We start from the raw sequence: 22,131 nt of genomic DNA, 5'->3' as shown, positions 1-22,131 counted from the left end.
GGTCTCCCCGATATGCAGGTGCTCTCTTGGGTATGCACAGGGAGCTAGATGCAGCCGTATCACCTGTGCATCTGAGTGTAGCCACCCTTACAGCCGAGTTACCTCATTGTACCATTGCTGCCAAACTCCCTGAGGGTTTGAAAGTTTCCAAGTATGCTTTTCTATGTATGTCATTCACGGGTAACCACTGCACCAGCACACTGCTCTGCTACCTCCATGTCCCAGGACAATACCCACCATCCTTTCCATCACCTTGGTTTGAAACTTCGAGTCATCGGTGCCCTGCCCTCTTTTGGCCCATCTGTCCATGGCAGGTCTCTCAAATTCTTCCTCTGTAATGTCTCTCAGGTTTATGTCTTGTTCTCGGTCCTCCTGGTCTTAAACTTCTGGTCTACCCTTCTGCAAGAGCCTCTTTACCCATGTCCCTTCTTCCAGAGGCCCCTTCCCCACCCAGGATCACAAAGCAGACAAGTCTTCAACCCCTCATTCCTCTTACCAAAACCATATGATGGTTACCAGCATTAACAAAATAAAGTCTACATTTTAAGAATTCACATAAGAAATCCTCCACACCTGACTCACTTTCCTTATCCAAATTTCTTAGAATACCAGCCCCATCATCCCTTTGCTTTCCACACAGATTAAAGTCAAACAGTATCTCTTCCTTTAGTCTGTATTAAAATGTATTGGAGTGAGATTTGGGGGTGTCTTTTATTTGGAATTGCCCTCCCCTCCAGTGTAGAGGTTCTGCCACCCCTCACCTCGTCATGTGAGATGAGAGGTAGGGCATACACCTCTCTGGAGAATCCTTTCACTGAATCTTAAGCAAAGGTGGGTACCAGTAGAGATGGAGGCTGGGCCTTTCCTACTTGCTCACATCATTGAGGCCTCCTTCCTTTGTGCCCATGGAACAATGAAGCAAGTGAATCACGAGCATTCCCTTTGGAAAGCTCTTGAATCCCTTCACAGTTCTGCTCCTGTGGTTCTTACCTCATGATGAGAAAATGAAAAGGGAAATTCACTTATTGAGATGAAAGGCATTTCAATTATCTGATATGTTTCAGCTTTAATTGATAACAAATCACAAATTGCCCACATTACAGCAACTGATTCATGGGGAAATTTACTAGCTACACCTGAGAAGGCTTGAAAGACAGTGCAAGCTCGGGGACTTGTGATCCACTCCCACAATGGCTGATTGTTGCTTCTAGTCATGCAGTTTCATAAGCACATCCACAGATGTGGTCCTGCTGAGAGCACTGGTCTCTAAGCTGTCCACACCTGATCTTTAAGTCCAGAGAGTTATGGGAACTTCTGAGAGTGGGAACCAGAGGATGTGCACCATGGACCAAGGGACAGATGTAGCTGGAGAAAGAGGCACACTGAAGAGTTCAACAGGGCCCTTGCAGGCACGATTGAGCCTTTCTGGGGACAGGGCATGGACATCAGAGGGGAATCAGTGATTCACAAAGATAGCCAATAGCTCAACTGCTTTCATTTGGTTCCTGTCTATCAACATCCCTACCATCAGCACCATCCTCACTCTTGTTGGCAAAACAACAACTGCAAACAGTCATCCAAGTGGAAGCAGGAGCACCACCAATAAAGTAACACTTCATAGGAAAGAGTCACTGTGTGTGAGGTGGGGTAGATCCACATCCTTTCATCTCCTCATAGTGCATTAGAATGCTAGGAGAGACAGTGGTGAGCCACTGAAGACTCAGCCTCTTTGGGATGCACATGGACTTTCCAAGCAGTGGCCATCATGAAATCTGTCTCTGAGATGACACCCCCTAGATGGAACAGCCATTGGGAGCCTCGAGACGTGAAAACATAAAGCTGAAGACTCTTATCAGCCTTCCCAGGGCCAGGTGCTGGGCTCCAGGGAGTGGGCACTCACCATTGCTGCTGTTGTCATCCACCAGGATGATCTCCTTGAGCAGGTGTGGTGGTGTGCGCTCCATGGCCGAGTGGATGGAACGCAGCAGCACCGAGAGCGCCTCATTGACGAAGATGAACACGATGCTCACCTCTGGTAGGCTGTCAGGGAATGAGAGGTTGCGGCACCTGGAAAGAAGAATGACTGAGCTCTTGGACCTGCTGGTGACGCCACTGTCGCCACACCAGATATGCGCCTACCTCCAAATTCCTTCGGTTTTTCTGATGGGCTTAGGAGTCTAAGGTCTCCCCAAGGCCTCATCTCTGGTATGCTGAAGATGGGCCTTACTTGAGCAGCAGAAGTCTACAGCTACTGAAAGCTTGGCCCACAAGAGCACGAGAATGGGTTGATGGCCATGCCAGCTGCACAGCAGGACCTAAGTACCTAGTGCAGGGCTTAAGACTTCTTATACCATAACCCCTTCTTACTCAGGAAATTCTTAAGTGACACTGAGTATAGAGGTACCTAAAATAGGTGCTTAATTCAAACTTTTAATGATAAATCATACATAAATGTATCTTAAAACCAATTCTTTGGTATACATGTACACTTATCATTTATTAAAGATAAAATTGATATCTGAGGGATCTCCATATGCTTGTCTTTTCAGCACAGCATAGTCCAACGGCACACTAAACTTACATGTAAATGGTGGTGGGATATATGAGCAGTTCTGCTCTCTGTAATTAAACTATTGTGTTTCTATGGGAGCTGAACACTTAGCATGGATGGTAAAAAATAGTGCATCTTAGATCATACAGTGATCTTGAACCTGATCCTCTGTTTCAGGGAGCACCCATCGGTGCCATGTGGCCTTGGGGTATACACAGTGCAAAGTGCGCGTGCTGAGTGTTCAGAACCGAGGCTGTGGTGAAGTTGTGCACATAACATAGGTGAGCACTACCTGAAACTTCTTGGATTCATCCTGAGTTTGACTTTTGAACTAAGCTTTGGCCTCTGTGCATTCAGAACTCTTTAACTCTTTTCTTTCTTTTTTTAATTTTAATTTTTTTGTTTGTTGAGACAGGGTTTCTCTGTGTAGTTTTGGTGCCTGTCCTAGATCTTGCTCTGTAGACCAAGCTGGTCTTGAACTCACAGAGATCTGCCTGGCTCTGCCTCCCGAGTGCTGGGATTAAAGGCATGCACCACCGCCACCCGGCATCTTTCACTCTTTTCAACCATCCACAAGCCCCACATTAAATTAAGTGACCCCATATGGGTTCATGGGCCATAGGATAAGAAGCATTCACTAGTGTAGCAGACGGCCAATGGCTGGTTCTCTCAGAACATTTCCTGGAAGGATGGCTCAGCATTTCTAAACCAACAGGATGGAGAATTAAGCCAAAGGGAAGTCTTAGTGTTTCCACAGGCAGGGAGGTCACACCTTAGGTGACCAGCTTTCGGGGAGCTGAGACTCCACCCAGAGACATGTCTCTGTTAAACCCATTCTTCTTCACTCGAGTGTTCTCCACATCCCATTCATCAGGGACCCAAAGGGAAGTTAAAGTCAGAGTCCCAACACTAATTGAGAGACAGAAGGACCAAACCTAATGCCACTCATAGCTGAGAAGTCCCTACTAATAGCTACAGCAGAAGCTCACTGCCATTGTAGAATTCCAACTCTGGTCTTCTAATATGTGCACTAAAAAACTCTTCCCTGAGGAAGAGCTGCCACAAAAGGAGCTGCTGCCCACAACTACCATTTCCCAGCTTCCTGAAGCCAATGGGGGAAACTGACTTGACCAGAAGCACACTCACAGAGGCTGCCTGTCTTTCTGCATGGGAAGAAGAGGAGCAAAGAACCATGAAATCAGATCTCACAAGAGGCCAGACAACAAGAAGAGCACACTTCCCAGGGGTAATTCTTTCCGCCAAAAGCATAGCCTTCATGGGCAGGAACCCCTGCTGGTGGCCTGCCCTGACTTAAATGAAAAGCTCTTCCAGAAGGTCCTGAGCCTCACCTTCAAGACAGCTGAATGTAAGGAAAGAGCCCCAGGCTTGGGGAAGAAGCCACCCACACCCACCACCTGGCACCAAAGGCTCCAGGGGTTTAGGGTTGGTGACCCCACTACATTGTTCTAAAGTGGGGGTGCGGCCAAGTTGAGCACGAGGTAATGAGCGTAGAGCGCATTGCTTCTGCTCGCAGTAATTAAAGTGCTGCGGGATAGGAACGGGCCTGCTCTTCTTAATGAGGAAGGCTGCAGGATAACCAGACTGAGCAATTTGGAGAAATCACCATGGGGCCCCAGCCTGCTTAAGAGCAGGAGATTAATAAACGAAAATCACCGTCTCTATGGTTACAAGAAATTTACAGAAACTTCTCCCATTCTATTTCCAGCTCTCTTTCTCTCTCACCAAAGGGAGGTGGGGGAGGGAAAGGAGTTGAGCCTTTTCCCAAATCTACTTCACACTTGCAATTTTAATGCAACCATCGTGTTAACAGACTGGCATAGCACACTTTCATTCTTGTACTTAATGGAATAATTATGTATTGAGCTCTGTACACCTGGTAGGGATGATGATAGGCACTGGGGCACAATGGGACACAGACAAAATCCTTGTCCTCATGGGGCTTATGCTCTGACAACAGAAATGGGTGAACGTGGAAGCAAGCTGATGTAACTGTTCAGATGAAAGGTAGCACAGGCCGCATGCACAGCATGATGTCGGGACAGCTGTTCCAGGGAATGGTCAAGAAGCCCTCTATGAAGAGGAGAGATTTGACCAGACTCTTCAATAGTGTGTAAGAGTGGGTCATACCAAGGTCTTACAGGGCTACGGGGACAGTGCTGTGTCTGGAGAAGAGACAAGCAGCCTGCCTAACCACAGCGAAAAGAGGAACTTCTTCAGCTCACCAGACCCTTCCCAGAGATCATTTTGTCTTTTCTTACTGTGAATGCAATTTTGATAACAACGAGAAGGCTTGTGGAAGACAGTCAAGTAATTCTGTTGGCTAGAATGTATTTATGATAGGCAGCCAAGACTAGACAGCTGGGCCTTCCCTGAGCATGGAAACAGGAGAATCCTGACATATGCATTACTTGCTAAGTTCATGTTAAAAGTAGTGCCACATGGGCCTGGAAACATGGCTCAGTGGCTAAGAGCATTTGCTGCTCTTCCAGAGGACCTGAGCTCAACTCTCAAAGTTTACAGCAGAGAGAATCCCCATCTTCTAGCCTCTTCAGGCACTTGAACATATGTGGCACACACACATTCATGTATACATACACACACACATGAGAGACAGAGAGAGAGAAAGGTGAGAGAGGGTGAGAGAGAGAGAGAGAGAGAGAGAGAGAGAGAGAGAGAGAGAGAGAGAGGGAGGGAGAGAGATACGTGTGTGTAAAAACAAAATCCAAAGTGAAGCCATGCACAGTCCAACAACACATTGGTCTTAATTTTTTTTAAGCACAGTGGATAGCTCCTGATGGGGTCACTGTATGGTCCAAGCTCATTGTCTTCACTGGTAAATCTCATGAGCAATGAGGTTGTGGCCCTAGACCCCTGTACCTGCCCAGCGTTTCCTGTAAACTCAGTTCTCAGACTTTCACTTCTGCCTTTTCAGGTCATTTTCAGAGACATAGTTAACCACCTTCCCCCAGTCTCTTCCCTTATTTCTGAACATGGTTACCTAGACTCCCCCTTCCAAGAAGACCCATTTAAACTTCCCCAGTGACAGCCATGATAGGCCCTGTAAGCCAGTCTCCCGGGGGTCATTCTGCAAGTATAATCAAAATGTTGTGGTTGTTTTACAACTAAAACCTCAATGATCATCATTTTCATAAGACTTTCAAACCCTCTCAAAGACATAACGGAACCCCTACAGTATCATGTCATATTCACACTTGTTTACAATCTCTCCCTGAGCTCCAGTGAATACAGCTCCATGACAGCACGGACTGTTTTTCAACCTTGCTCCTCTGCCAGCTTCAACAAGGACTCGGGCATAGTAGGTGGTCAGTCAGGGTTTGGGCATCAAACAGAGCACAAATAGGCACGTTTATTTTCTGTGCAGCCATTACCTTATCTGGTGGATGCCAGGCCCCGCCTCCACCAGCAGGCTCTTGTTCGACTGGTATATCCTTTCACTGCATTTATGGCCCCAGTTCCTCATGGTCTCCATTAAGTGGTTCCTCGAGGTCAATCGTACTACCCTCTTTGAACCTTCTTTTCCCTTTTTACTGGGAACCTGATCATGGTGAGTTTCTCACAACACAGGCATCTTCTTCCTCCCCACTTCAGTTTTTCCACACCTACCTGAAAGAGGTTCTGGGTGAAGCAAGGGGTGGGAAGTGCCACCAGTCAAGGTGGCCATTTTTAGTGCAGCATGGATGGAAGCATCTGGGCACCCTACTCAGCTCTGCCTGCCATGATCATGCAACAAGGACATGCCTCTTAATGCTCTCATGTCTTCACCATAGGAAGATAAGATCACACAGAAGTCTTTTGCTGAGCAAACTTGAGGCTCTTTTATATACATGCAGTGAACAGACCACACTTGGCTAACCAAATGGCCTGCATACTCTCTGCCTCCCTCCCAAGTGGTACCTTGTCACCACCAACTGTTACAAGGGACATCCCTTGCCCCCCAAGCAACTAGGCCAGGTGGTTTGTGTAGACTTTTCTCAGTTTCAGAACAAAGACTGTTTCACACAAACTCAGATGACTACCCTGTCCCTGGACCATGAGTTTCTTGAGGGCCAAAATATGGCTTTGCTCACAGCCTCCTACCACTGCCCAGCACAGTGCCTGGAAAAAAGTAGACATTGTGCTGATTTGTCGAAGAAGTTTCCTTCCAAATCCTCCCCGATCCCTGCCTGCCACACACACACACACACACACACACACACACACACACACACACACACACACACACACAGAGCCGTGGTTCCAATCTTTCTACTCAATATTGAAGCAGCACTTGCATTGTTGAGGGAAGGAAACAAAAAGAAAAGAAAGCCCATGTCAGTCAAGATGTACACCTATTTGCTGGCCACAGCCCTCACTGGCACTTCAGGATGCTGAACGTGGGACAGATGGCTGCTGCTGCTGGGGTCTTACAACAGAAACACACTTCCAGGAATGCCACAGAGGAAGATGATGACGGATTCAAGCTCTGTGTGCCTGCCCTAGACTCCAGCTTTCTTCTCCTGCCAGTCCAGCAATCACCTTGTAGACTTTGCTCTCGAAAGCACACTGCTGAGGGGATCTGGTCTTACGGTTTGACTATGAAATGTCCCCCACATGTTCACGCTTGGAATGCTTGACCCCTGGTTGGCAGAGCACTCTGGGGAGGGCATGGCTTTCAAGGTTATTTTTGGTCCCCAGTGTCTTCCTCATGGTCTGCTTCCTGTCCGTCATGACATGAATGTTGCTTCCTCCCCATGCTCCCGTCGCCACAACCATGTCCTGATCCCTCTGAAAAACAAGCTCAAACACACTCATCTTCTCTAGGGTCTTTTTGTTAGGTAGTTTGGTCACACGTAAAAGTAGTGAGCACATCTAGCACCTGGCTCCTCTAGGATGAGGTCACCATACCTTTTGGGCCACATCATCCCAGTTAGGATGCTTTCCTGGAGGGTTAGTCAGCTTGCCACGGCTGTCCCAAACACCCAAGAGAAGGCAAGGTGAAGGGAGGAAGGTACATCTTTGCCTCATGGCTCCTGAGAGCTCAGCCTGTGGTCATTTGTCGTGCTGCTGTCAAGACAGCATGCCATTGGTGGAGGAAAGCTGTTTAGCTCATGGTGGACAGGAAGCAAAGATCAACAAGGTTCTATCCCAATGTCTCTTTCAAAGGTGCACTCCCAATAACCTAGCTTCCTTCTGCTAGGTCCTACCTCCTGAGGGTTTTACTACCTTCCAATAGCAACACAGGCTGGCCATGAAACCTTCAAGCCTCTGAGGACATGCTACACACAAATTAAAGCTCAGAGCCACCCTCCCATCCACCTGAGAGCTGTCTCTGCTCTTCCTGCTCTGTGTTCACTTCTGTAGTTGAGGGTTGCAATGCAAAGACACTCTGTAAATGTCACCAACCTGTCCTTACTTAAGGACACTTAACTGTGTAAAAGCCAGCCCTGACTCATCTTGAGTAGAGGCACTTTCCCCTGTAAAATCAAGCTATAAAAGTTACCTTTTTATTTTCACTCTTGCTCAAAGTCAAGCTGTTCCCCACTAGAGATAAAAACAAGGTGTAGCTGAGGAGGCGTGTCAGGACTGTCTAATAAGCTGAATTGATGGTCCTGATAGACCCCACTCCATTGATCTCTATACACAAAAGGAGATGCAGGGGCAAGAGACAAGACAACTTGGGGACCCTCTCTGAAGATTTACCCCCAGATTGTTTTGAGTCATCTCCAAGACAAATTTCTATCAAGAGTTTGGGTGTCATTACCTATGAAAGAAATGGAAGCAGTAGGCCTCTGTATGAGACCATGCCCAGTTCTTGACCATCAAATGAGGATATAAGTCCTCATGCCCTATAGCTGGGCAACCCCATGCTGGATTAGCAGTCTACGCCCTTTCATTGACCTCAACAAATGGACAAGATTATTGTCCATGAGATGATTCATGGGGCAGTTTGACTTTCCATGGGGAGGGTGGAGCACATTACTTCCAGAATGAGGTCAAAGGAGACTGCCAATGCACTTTGGGGACAGGGCTTTTCTGTGCCAGAGTTCTGAGAGGACAGCAAAGAGTCCAACCTGAGCGAAGAAAGTGAGAAGCTGACACTGAGGTAACTGCTCCCTGAGGGAGGCTGTCCTGGTCATTCTTCCCCACCTTCTCCCAGAGAGATCCTCCCCTCTCAGCTATAGTCAGAATACAGTGTTGAGGTGAATTTTTAGCCACCTAGAGCATAAGCCTAGGGAGACCTTGTAGCCTTCAAGACCAGCAACACCTCGTGTCCCTCCAGGGCTACTCTTGGTTCTAGATACCAGTGTCCTTACACCAGATACTGTCCTCCGTGTACCCACACAATGTGCACAGTGTTCCCATGATCTCACTTCTAGCTTCCAACATTTCCAGATTATATGGGCACTCACACCTGTTGGCTTCTGGGATATTGGACTCAAGGAGACCCAAGGATGAGGTCATGTGAGGATTCTCACCGGCATGAGACAAGTCAAGACGGTCCCTCCCTCTGGCTGTCATATACATCTTCACAACCTTCAGAGCTAAGGGACTCCTGTACCTTCTACCACTTCTCCCCAGACTCCACAGAGAACCTCTGGAATCAAGAGTAGTAATGAGCATTTCCTTTATGCCACACGCAGGCTTATGTTCTTTTCTATTGTTTTATTGCTCCCAACAACTACCAGTACCACTCAGTGTCTTCATTCCCACTGCACAGATGACAGAAATGCAGTTGAGGTGGGAATTTATCCTCTGAGGCCTAATTAAGCCTGGGCTCATCTGAATGCCAACCCCTGCTGCATGATGAAGCCCACCTTCCTTTCTATGCCGCTAGAGTTGTGCTCAGCGATACAGGTGCTGTGTTAATGGCATCAAGCAAGCCTGTTGAGAGGTCTGGGTCCTAGGCTGCTAGTTCTGCATGAGGCCTGGAGAGGGATTTTATGTCTGGCTGGAAGAAGGTTCAGGCCAGCGTGTTAAAGACTGCTGGGCATGGAAGCTTGAGATGTTCTCCAAGTTACATTAGTGCCTTTGAGACAAGCAGCCCAGGGACACCTGTGTAAAGGTTCAGTGTCTTCCGCCCTGCGTGCAGCCTTGTCATTTGGCCCATAATTGAGGGCGTCGGTGACTGATTCCTAAGCCTCACATAGTAATCAATAGGCCTAATTTTGACCTATGAGGCAGCTTTGCTCAGGGCCTATTGTATGACTTTTCCCAGGAGGATGTGAACAGATGTTTAGTCTAGATAGGGCACCAACGACAGACCGCGGAAACAATTCTGCTCCAGTCTAGCTTGGTGAATCGGAGTTGACTGGGGCTACTTGCAAGAACACAGGTGACTCAAAGGCAGCTGCATGAGCAAAGGACCATCCAGCATAGGTGAGGGCAGCTCGCAGGCAGCTCTACCAAAGACAGTCCTCCCTGCAACTGTCCACTGCTCATCTAATCTTGGGGACGAGCTTCGTGACTCTTGCAGTTTTCTGAGTTTCCCAGGCCTCTAGTGAGTTCTAAAACCTCTCTCCTCCCCCAAGAGGGGAAGTTTCAATTTGGAGGAAATGTTAATAGCTATACAATGGGAATGCTAAGCAGTTAGATTTGATGTTATTGCAGGATCAGGGAGCCTATCATGGGCTTTCTTGTGGGTACCTTGAATGTGAGATGCTCTAAGCAGGCAGAAACATAAGTCCAGGGCAGGAAGCAGAGCACTAACAATGAGTAACTGTTGACATGAATCACTGGGAGAGATGTAGCAGAAATGAAACAAAGAGGTTACCTCAAGTCGCATCTCCCACCTCCATAGCCTGTTGTTGGCTTCTGAACATGAAGGCCTGGGTCGGCATCATCTTCAAAGAACCCCAGATGGCAGACACATACACAGAAAGGCTCACTCCATTTCCTGGCTGAAATCATTGGAGTCCCATGATGCCCTGGTTTTTGTTTCCATTTTGTTGTTGTTTGCGCTCTTGCTTTCGTGCCACGGTATGCTTCTGCAATGAGTATCTATATGTGATCATGACACATTGTCTGATGGAAGCTACATGAAATCTGGACTTGCTGCATACCAGGAACTCACAGCTCCTGGCTTAATGTTCAGCAGGGCGATTTTCAGAAAGCACAGTGCCTGGTGACAGACTCCTGCAGGAAAACTCAAACTCATGAGCAGAAGAACATATCCGGTCATGAGCACTGTACTGTTGGAAACTCCATCAAGACAGGTCAAGAATGGAGTCAACTTACATAACCCTCCCTGCTTGACAGCAACAAACACAGTTTCATATCCGACAAGGGGATAATGGAACCAGGGTGGGGTAATTATCATAGAAAGGATTTCAGAGACTGGTCCAGATGTGGAAAAGACAATGGCAACCAAGACTTGGAGTTCCAGCCAACTGCACAGTGAGAGGATTGGTCCAGGCCTGGTCTAGAAACAGAATGTGGCCTGGGAATTGCTAAGGAGTGAGCTGCTGAGCACACATCGACACTCAGCTTCTCCCAGAGACAGAAGTTTAATGAACATCCTTTCTGGTGATTTTTATCAACGTAGAGAAAGGATCTGCCATGCAGATAAGCAGAGATAAACAGGAATGCCATCAGTTACAGTGTAAACAATACCCAGAAGCAGGGAGCTCGTTTGTTCCCTGAACACCCCAGTGATCTGGAGAATACAGAAGTTAAATGAACAGTTGCCCGGACAGCAAACCTCAGCAAGCTCTGGTTGGTTAGGTGGCTCTGATTGGTAGGTCTGTGGGTGAGCAGGCCAGAGTTGTGGTGTCTAGGGGTGAGGAATGTGAGGCAGAGCAGATATGCTGGGGCAGGGAAAAGTGGGAACCCTAGATTTGTTGGGGGTAGGAAATACAGGTCCCCTAGGCCTACCTGGGCAAGGCAAAGTGGGCCCCCTAGATCTGCTATGGCCAGGAGAATGGATGTCATCTAGCAGGGACAGGTGAGTCCCCTAGATCTGCCAGGCCAGGGGCAGGTAGGTCCTCTAGATCTGCAGGGGCAGGGGAACGTGGGCCCTCTAGACCTTTGTAGTAGAAGGGGTGTCCCCTAGATTTGCTAGAGTAGAAGGGGCACACCTAGATCTGGATCTATATGGCTAGAAGAAGGTGGGTCCCCAAAATCTACCAGGACAAAGGAGGGCAGAGTCCCTAGATCTGCCACAAAAGGCCAGTTGCCAAGGAGACACAAGGTCTCTTTGCTGTCCAGCCACGTCCAGCTTTGGCTCAACCTTTGATCTCTGGGTCTCTGGGGATGGGAAGACGCTTTCCCTGGGGATCGCAATGTGATGTATCCCAGTGTGCCTCTCTGCTCTCATCTGCTGCCAGAGCACTGCTCTACCCCATGTCCCCTGTCCACATCATGGTCCTCTAGGTGACCAAGTTATGACCATATTACTTCTTCTCTGCCTCTGACCTATAAGTCAACTCTTAAACCACAGACCCAGATAACAAGAGCAACTCCATGCTGGGAAGTATGCCCCAGACCCCAAATATATTACAGTCTTTTGTCTTGCTCTCTCTAATGAGCAGAATCCTATATATAAACAAAAACAGAGAGCCTACGTAACTTACTGGAAGTCACCCAATTTTCAAACAAGAGACCTGGCTTTAGAACCCAAAGAAGCAAATCTAACTACTAATCTATAACCCACACAGAAACATTATCTGTCATGTAGCCCAGTGTCTCTCCCAGGATGGCCCCCAAATGGTCCACTTCCTCTATGTCCCTTACAACCCATTTCTGAATATAAGGTCCAACATCAAAGAAAAACAACACTGTCACCTCCATCTTGTAAGATATTACATAAAAGTTCGAGATTACTGCTTCTTCAAGAACAATCAATCACACTCTTGGCTCACAATGAGCTTAACATAAGGGAGAGACAGAAGTATGTTCCCAGAGTGCTTTGTTTAAGGAGCAATCTCCCAATTATGTTTGTGCTGTGAGCATTTCCAATGTGGACAGCACAGTCCTTACAAAGAGTGTTTATTTCACCTTTTGCCCTGTGTCTGTCTTTCACAGACCTCTGCTTCTCCAGAGCCAAGATCCCAAGTCAGAGAAGCTCCCCTGTGCAGGCTAGGGGAAGAGACAAGGTGGTATCCTGGAGTCCTGAGGACCCATAAAGACACTACCTCTGCCCGCGCGCACATGTGGAGACCAGAGGTCACTGGAGTTGGGGAGTCCCTATCCACCTTGTTTGTGTGAGACACACTCTCCTAGTTCCATTTCTGCTGCTGTGACTAAGTACCCTGATGACAAGCAATATAGGGAAGAAAAGGTTTACTTCGTTTATGACTCTAAGTTACAGGCCATCATTTCAGGGACGTTAAGGCAGGGACTCCAGCAGTCAAGAGTGAGGAGAGAATGAACACGTGCTTGCTTGCGTTCATCAGTCTCATACAGTTTACGACTCTGTGCTGAAGGAAAGGAGCTGGCCTTAATGGGCCTTCCTTCATCAACTGCCAATCAAGACAATTCCCCACAGACCAACTTGTCCTACATAACTCCTCAACTGAAACTCTCTTCCCAGGTGATTCTAGCTTGTGCCAAGTTGACTGTTAAAAACAACACAGGGTCTCTCACTTCTTCTACATGCAATTCAAGGAATCTACCTGTCTCCACCTCCCCATGCTAGGATTGCAAACACACACCATTACACCAGGCTTCCTTATGTGGGCTCTGGGGATAGGACTCAGGTCCTCATGCACTTTACTGACTTAGTCTCTCCCTAACCCAAAGGTTTCTTAACCTTGTAAGGGTTCAGCGTTCTCCCATATATCATGGGATAGTACCAACTGCTTGAGTGTGTATGAGGATCAAGTTCAGCATGAAGCTGCAGAGAGAGCATATGCATGGCCCTGGCACACAGCACAGGAACTATCCACCATTTGTCAACCTTAGGGCAGGAACACCAGCAACACCATCCAGCTGTCCAGCTCCCACACCCCAGTTCCCAATTGCTCCTCCTCTAGGACAGTTACATGCTCCCCAGGGTCCTAGTGCCTGACTCCTCTGCTACCATCCTGTCCCACCTCTCCCCTGATAGTGGCACAGGCTCTCTCTCTGGCTCTGGATTTGGGCTCGAATGTGGGTCTGTCCCAGTTGCTCTCATTCGGGGTTGTAGAAAATAGATCTACTCTGTAAAGACCAACTCTTGATACCCCAGCCCCAGTGCCTAACACACCTGCCAACCCAAGAGCCAGTGTATCTATCATAGTCCCTGGGAGAAAGGGACATGGACCTCAGGGGACACCAGAGAGGACGGACTCAGGAGTGTCTGAAAATCTGCCAGCAAGAGGCAGGAAGTAGCCACTGCCCAGGGCTCTGCCCTGAGTTACCTTGGAGGCAGGCCATAGTGTTGGTTGCCATGGTAACTGACAGGCTTGGTGCTGGAAGCCTTTTACTCATACCCACACACCCCTTAGAGCACACACTCACCCTTGGACTTCTCTATGGCCACTGTTTGGAAATAATAATCACTGTGTGAGGAAAGAACACAGTGAGCCTGTTGCTGTGACACAAGAAAACTGCGGGCAGGAATGTGCCACCACCTGATCTGCTGACACTGGGTGGCAAGCCCACCTGCCCTCACTGTCCCCAAGTGGCCATTGCCTCAACTCTGCATGGCCTCCTTCCCAGCCACTCCTATACCCATGTTTTCAGTGGCTTCCCCAATCTCATCTCCTTCCTTTCTCCCCCAGGGACAAAGGATTCCCTGATTTCATCTCAACTTCATTTTTCCAACATGTCCAATCAAACACACAGACATCCAATGTGCAGTCTGATGACTTCTGATACATGTGCGTACCTCTGGCTTGCCTTTGTCTGTTTTCACCCCTGGTTATCTTGGGGTTCACTGGCAAAAACATAGAGCTTAGATATTAGAGACAGGATAGGTACCATACTGAAAACTTCACATCTGACACCTATTCCAGTGCCCAAGAAGGACAGAGTGATATTCAGCTAAGCAGGCATGAGGTGTCTTTCCTTCATTCCTGAGGTACTGTCTCTTTCCGACTCAGAAAGGGATCAAGGAAGCCACTGCCCAGGCCTCAAGCCTCACATGGGGTATCCTTTGGTAATATGCTGTCTCCTTTGGTGGCCCACTGGCCCACTATGTTCCTCAAGAGTCTGATGTCGTTTGATTCCTCCCGAGGCCACTGGGAGAGAAAGTCTCTCTTGACAATGAGGTAGAAGAAGCTTCTGCCCTTCCTGACTCTTTCCTTCCCTCCAGGAGACCAAAGGGTAGAACAGGGAGACTCCCTCTAGGTAACACCTTCCAGGCCACCTCCCTGCCACAGAGACCACAGAAGGCAAGGCATCCATGGGATATACAAGCTAGGCCCCTGTCTCACTGGAAGCCACCCGAATGGTTCTTTCCCAAGGGCACCAGGGAATCCTCCCTCAACAAGTTCTCCAGAAATCCACCTTGCCCTGCACTGGCTCTTGTCTGGACTCCCACCTCAGTGTGCTCCAGGAGCTTGGTCTGTCTTGTGCTTTGTTGGTGTCTGGTAAAAACTCCATGCTTAATAAATGCTCATTGAATAAGGAAAGTCATGAAACCCAGGGACCAACTGAATAAACTCTTCATTTTGATTGTACTTTGTTCTGAGCACAGGCAGATGACAAGGGTTGAATTACATCTTTCAGTACCCAGAGACCAGCTAGAGGCCATGCAAGGGAGAGGCAGGACCAGGGACACATACCACATGGAAAGCCTCTCTGGAGGCAGGTACTGCACCAATGCAACACTCTGAGCCTTGGCGATGGGTTGCTGTTCACTCAAACAATGTTTCCAAACTATAGATGCCCTCGCTGAAACTGGCCAGCCAATGCTTAGGGCTATGGAAAGCACTCCCTTCAGCCCCATGACAGTGACACAAGTTGCCACCTCACAGCAGTACAGCACATCGGTTACCTGGCTGAATTCTATTGCCGGACTGCCTGGCTTGCCACCCCAGCTCTGACTCTGAGGACATCGGGCAGTTCACGCAGTCACTCTGTGCTTCAATTCCTCCTCTCTACAATGGAGACTCGGTAAGCACACTTACTCCAGCAAGGGGCTGTGGACCAGAACTCATGCCACCAGTGCCAAACATTTGCCCGCAAATGAGCGCCATGCATTACCAATGTTTGCCAGTGTAGACTGAAAGAGAATGGAGCTACTAGAAGGATGCTTCAAGATCATGGTGCACAGGGCGTGCCAATCTGTGGCTGCCCTGTTCTTCTTAAGCCCTACTTGCACTCAGTGGTCCACCAATAGCCTTCTGTCTTGGCCATGAGTCTGGCATGAGCAGAACTGAGCTAGTCAGAGCTGGCCAAGTTCATGTGCAAAAAGAAGCCCCCCATTACCAAATCCACTGGCAAAGAGCCCTCTCTGAGAAGAGAAATCCCAGTGTTTACTGCCTCTGTTGGTTTCTCTGGGGAAGACGGCCAAGAGAAATGACTTCACCCTCCATGGAAGGCATGTAGCCTCCACAACCTGTACAGTGCAGTGGAGAGGGATGGGCCTTCTTTTCTGATGATGTCCTCAGAAACTGCAGGATGCTGTTCATCCAGGGTACCCCAGCGTCCCTCCCTCAGGCAAATCCCTCCAGAAGTAAGAAGAATGTTTTTCTCGGGAGAAGGTGAGGGGCTCTGGGTCAGCTCTGAGAAGCATTGTACAGAGTCAAACTAAACACAGCTGGGGACCTTCACCAAATCCAGGACGTGGCACCCAGACATGTGGGTCAAAGTTCAGTTGGGCTACTTATCCATCTCTGGGACTCAGGCTTCCTTCTTGTCCCTTGACTTACTTGACTCAGAGTGGAGGCCCCCTGCCTCACCCCACTTTCTTTCAATTCTCCATGGGGTATGTCACCATGGAACAGCTATGGTTTTGCCTAGATTGCTATCTGGAATCCGGGCTCTGTGGAGGCTGGCCTCCCACTGCTCTCTCCCTCCATTGCTGTAGATTACATGACAAGATCATGAGGGCAGAGGAGATGGAGTCAGTAAGGTACTTGCCATCAACATGAGCAGCTGAGTTTGATCTCCAGCTCCCACATACTGAAGCCAGAACAGCAGTGCACACCTGTACCCTCAGAGTCAATGTGGCAGAGGCAGGAGGGTCCCTGGGGCTTGCTAGACAGTCACCCAGCCTACTAGGCTATAGGCAAGGCTGTGCCCCTGCTTCAAAACATAATGAGGAAAGAACCCAAGGAATGGTACTAGAGGTTGACCACTGGCTTCCATATGCACCCATATGTATGTTTACCTGTATGCACATGTGTACACATGTGTGCTCATGCACACACAGACACAGATACGTACAAGACTTTATGAACCATCTTTAAATGCACACACACACACACACACACACAGAGTCACACACACACAGAGTCACACACACACACACACACACACACACACACACACACACACACACACAGAGTCATACACTTCTTCCCTTTGTAGGCCCCCAGTTCTTAAACGACTACAGTCCAGCCACCTTCTCCTCAGGCCAGGGACAACCATACTTAATTGCACAGTATTCAGTAAGTGCTCAGTGAATGTTGATGGAGATGAGTTGAAACTCCTTTCTCTAACACAGTGGTTCTCAACCTTCCCAACGCTTTAATACAGCTCCTCATGTTGTGGTGACCCCCACAACCATAAAATTGTTTTCATTGCTACTCCATAACTGTAATTTTACTACTGTTATGAATTGTAATGTAAATATCTGTGTTTTCTGATGGTCTTAGGTGACCCCTGTGAAAAGGTCATTTGGCCCCAAAGGGGTCATGATCCACAGGTTGAGAACCACAGCTCTAAGAAGACATTTCTTATAAGACACACCTTATAACAAGGTCTTTCCTGAAAACCTCAAAGAGAAAATCACTATGGTTTGCAGCTTTAAGGAACATTTTAAAAATGAGGAGGAAAGGGGGGATGAAAGAATGGGGGAGCTCACAAAAGTTAATGAGATTTTCTCACTATGGTACGTGCCCAAATTTTAATAATTATGAATAATAAAGATCCTAGCTGAACCTTAAAGAAATATCCTTGTGTAACAAAAAGAAAAGTCAAGACAGACTTCTCCATCGGGTGTAATGACTTCTTCACCCTGGAAGACAGATATATTTTTAAAAAAACTAATTTAGGGAAAAAAAGTTCCAGCTAATTGGTTTAAAATGACATATTAGTGGGGCTGCTAGATAATTCTGGTGTCTTTAAGGGGTTATTTGTGTTATTAATCCCTAAAACCTCTAATGGAAGGAAGCTGTCCCCCTACTCAGCAGAGAGGAAACTGAGGCTGAGAGGGTAGGCCCTGGCTGAGATGGGAAAGAGACACTTGAGTCTGAACCTCCCGCCCCCCCCCTCCCGCCCCCCTGCCCCAGTCCTGGCTCTGTTCCAGCCCTGTGAGGACCCACGGCCTCATAGTGAGGCTAACAAGAGCCTGGCCACTGACTGCTCACCCACTGGGTCTGAGGTCTGGCAGGGGCCGGTCGAGGGGTAGCCGGTCACTGAGGTAGGCGTTGTAGCCGTAGTACTGGAACTGCTTCAGGGCCACACGCCGGCCTTCGGGGCTGAGCTCCTGACCCCAGTGTGCAAACAGGGAGGAGTCCGTGAAGGGCTCAGCCTCTGCCTCTTCAGGCTTGGCAGGGGCCTCTGGAGAAAGAAGGGATAAGGAGACAGTGGGTCAGAGTGTAACCCTGTATATGCCAACGCCAACCCCTTTCCCTTCCTCACATAATGTGAGGAGAAACTGGGATTTTCGTGGTTCTCAAAGATCCATTCACCCATGAATCTATCATGCCATCCACCCATCCACCGTCACATCTGGGGATATAGAAATACACCCAGCAGAGGCTGCCAAGAAGTGGATGGTTGAGCCTGACATGCCAGCACAGAAACGCTCTTTTCCAGTCTATTCCTCTGCCAAGAATGTTGACCCAGTCTCCTGTGGGCTTCTGCTTCTTCCCCAGCCTGCCCTCCTGCACCACATCCCCTATAGTCCTGGTCCTGTCCACATCCAGTCTACATCCAGGCCCCAGCTGTCTCTGCCCACCCAGACAGGGACATCCAGACCCAGGAAACAGCCACCTGCCATATACTCTTGGAACTGCTCCCTGGACCCCTGGTGGATTCATGGAGGCATCCTCCTCCAGGTTCAAAGGCAGCTCAGGGTTTCCTGGCATCTCCCTAGGCACATGGAGGGGGCTTTCCTGGCTGGACCACTGGCTTTAGAGCCACATGGTCAGAGATTCAGATTCTGTTCCACCGTAGTACATGAGCTGTGAGGACACAGCAAGCACCAGACTCCCTAAGGCCACGCCTCCTTTCCTTTCAAGTAGAGATCACAGATCTGAGAGCAGTGAGGACTTAGGTGAGCATATGTCTCCCAGTGAACATACAATCATTGGGAACCAGGAGGAATGCAGCAGGAACGGGTCTTTCAATCCCTCTTTGATACCCAGTAACAGACCTAGCACAGCTTGTAGGCCAAAACTTAAACTAGTGTCCTGTGACACTAGTTTAGACAGTCAAGAAAACCCGCTTAAAGCAGTGCCAGTAAACAGAGACATCTAGCCCACTAGACATGCTACCCTCTACGTCATGAACATATAAGGTGGAGCCCAGGGCCTGGGACCAGACAGAGACCTGAGGATGCAGAAGTGAGCCAGGTCCAGGAGAGCAGGTATAAGGCACCTCTTGTGTCTTCTCAGCTGTCTGTATAAAGGTACACAGCATGCCTAAAGACACAGGCTGGAGACAGGGCCAGGGTCCTCAGGTCTTCCAGATCAGGGCACTCAGTGCTCCAGATGGCCACCTACTCTTCAGTTATTCTACTAAGAGCTGATCTGGGAAGAACGACTTTGCCTGGTCACAGAGAGAGGCTTCGAGCTCCCAGGATCTCTGGACACAGCAGAGGGCTTCAGAGGCAGGAAACCAGCATAGCTAGAAGTATTTGGCAGTTCAGAAGGCAGACCCAAGCAAGGTGATGCAGAGATGAGATGAGGGTGAGAAGAGAGGTGGATACAGGCATAAAGGGACCCTTAGTTGTCTGTCAGACTCCTGGAGGGTGCATGCATGAGAACTTCTCCTTTGGGGGCCCTGGCCACCCACTAGATTGGAGGTATAACTCATTAACATTAGCCAAGCATGAGCCAGGGCCTTTTCCTAAGCATGCCCACACAACCCTTCATCTTAACGGACCCTCTTCAGAGAGAGACACAGAGAGCACCAGACATGTGCCTGGGGTCACCCAAAAGGAAGTGGAAGAGCTGGGATGATTCCATCCCAGGAGGCCTACCTCCCTGCGCCGCCCCCCACTCCCACATACAGTGGACCCACCACTGCACTGGATGGCTGTGCACAGCAGCAGGCTGGGACCCACAGGACAAAACTGGAATCTTATTACCAGTTTTGTTTGTTTATTTGTTTTGTTTTTAAGGAACATAAAGAAAACTCAAGTTAGGATCTATTGAGGAGCCCAGTGTGACCCACGCAATGCATTTCTAAGGGGTTTTAAGATGTGGGAGCCAGCCCAATTCCAGAATGCTCCATCCCAGATTGGGGTGCACCTGCACATTCTCCCCATGAGGGCCGCTTGCGTGATCTTGAACGTCCTCGTTATCTCTACAAAGATGGATGACTCATTTGCTCAAAGGGCGGGGGATGGGTAGTAAAATCTAAATCAGTGAGCCAACTGAATCATATAATATTTAAAAGAAATGGAGTTTTATTGCTCTCAAATGCCTAAATGGATATTACCAAGTAAAATGAGATCAGTTAATGAAAAAATTATGATTCACAATTAGGCCTGCGTTGCATAATAATGTATTACAAACAGATTGGAGACAGAGGTTACAGCACTGTGTCCCTACCTTGTTACTCAGTACGGGTACAAATGATAGCCACCATGAAACCAGCATGCTCTAAAAGATGAACTAGGGGACTGGGGGATGGGGGAGGGACTCAGTTGTGCTTGTTCGATAAGCACGAGGCCTTTAATTTGATCCCCATGTCAAACCAGATGTGGTGGCATGTGCTTGTAACCCCAGTGCTGGGGAGGCAGAGACAAGCAGACCCTTGATGCTCGCTGTCCAGGCAATCTAGACTGTAACATGAATTGTTAGAAGGTCTTATTAATAAAAACGAACCCGGAACTAGATATTGGGGTGAACACTGGAAGATCAGAAAAGCAGAACAGGCCACAGCTAATCTCACCTCGCCAACTTCTCAGCTGATCCTGTTTCCTCAAACTGGAAGCCTCCGAGTCCTCATCCAAATGGATCTCAGCTGAACTGCTACTAAAAGCCTAAAAGCCTCTAGTTCCTAGTCCTCATGCCTTATATACCTTTCTGCTTCCTGCAATCACTTCCTGGAATTAAAGGCATATGTCTTTCCCAAGCAAGATACGAGATCAAGTGCTGGGATTAATGGTGTGTGTCACCATGCCTGGCTGTTACCAGTGTGGCCTTGAACTCACAGAGATCCAGACGGATCTCTGCCTCCAGAATGCTAGGATTAAAGGGGTGCTACCACTGCCTAACCTCTATGTTTAACATAGTGGCTCTTCTGTTCTCTGACCCCCAGATAAGTTTATTGGGATGCATAATATATCAACCACACTAGACCACCGAGGGACTGTTTCAAAAACACAGTGTGGATGGCACCTGATGAGTGACATCCAAAGTTGTCCCCCAGTCTCCACACATATGCAGGTACACCTGCACATACATGTACCTCATGTGCATGCACACACATGCATACACACATGATGAGCTAAGGGACCTAGGAAAGCAATATTGGTTCCATTTTTATATTAAATATTAAGTTAGCACAGAATTATAATGTATCACATGATGACATTTTCATACACAGTACGTCAGTCTACTTTGTTCGTATCCTCCTCCTCCTCCACCTCCATTGCCCTCCCCAGTTCTCCCCTCTCCACTTCTGCCTGGACCCCCTCCTCCCCCAAACAATCCACTTGTCTTTTTTTTGTTACACATGTATTCCAGTACCCTCTTCCCCCTCAAGACCACTTCATCCTTCCCCATAGCCCCTTTTATGTCCTGCACATGCACCCCATATATAAATTTGAATCCAGACCCCATATTTGAGAGGAATATGCCACATATATCTTCCTGAATCTGGCTTTATTTCACTTAACATAATGACCTCCAGTTCTATCTACTTTCCTGAAAATGTCATGATTTCATAGTTCTTCACGGCTGCATAAAATTCCAGTGCGTGTGTGTGTGTGTGTGTGTGTGTGTGTGTGTGTGTGTGTGTGTGTGTGTTTCTTTATGTCCACAGGTTTTTAATCTGTCAAATGAGTGAACAGGGCAGTAGCAAAAAATCCTGGGAGGAATCAGAAGGCCACTGCCTGCCTGTTAGAGATTTCCAGAATCTTTCTGAGAGATTTCTGGGAGATCTTAATGGGTGAAAGAAAAGTGGAGCCTGCTAGCAGGTAGGAGTGTGTAGCAGGGAAGGCCATGCAGGGGCTTGTGTGTGGTCAGTTTCCTATCTAGTTCACTGAACCCCATGACTGTGTACCCTCATGCAAGTGA

General features: G+C 48.2%; 1 protein-coding gene across 2 annotated transcripts in view; it reads right to left on the bottom strand.

The window, feature by feature from the left end:
- Positions 1-22,131, bottom strand: part of Galnt18 (polypeptide N-acetylgalactosaminyltransferase 18) — a 322,350-nt gene that overhangs the window by 139,311 nt on the left and 160,908 nt on the right. Inside the window, exons 2-3 of one of the 2 annotated variants that reach the window (XM_052713837.1) lie at positions 18,028-18,220; positions 1,901-2,067 (exon numbers count right to left, since the gene is read on the bottom strand). The exons of the other annotated variant lie outside the window; for it this stretch is intronic. Of the exons in view, the coding sequence (XP_052569797.1) occupies positions 1,901-2,067; positions 18,028-18,220 (360 nt within the window). The remainder of the gene's footprint in view (positions 1-1,900; positions 2,068-18,027; positions 18,221-22,131) is intronic. 2 annotated transcript variants of the gene reach the window in all.

This window comes from Peromyscus californicus, unplaced genomic scaffold (genome assembly GCF_007827085.1).
Source record: "Peromyscus californicus insignis strain IS unplaced genomic scaffold, ASM782708v3 Scaffold_4__1_contigs__length_199733344, whole genome shotgun sequence".
Taxonomy (NCBI): Eukaryota; Metazoa; Chordata; class Mammalia; order Rodentia; family Cricetidae; genus Peromyscus; species Peromyscus californicus.
Note: the sequence above shows the minus strand (reverse complement) of the source record. Positions and strands in the feature narration are given on the sequence as shown.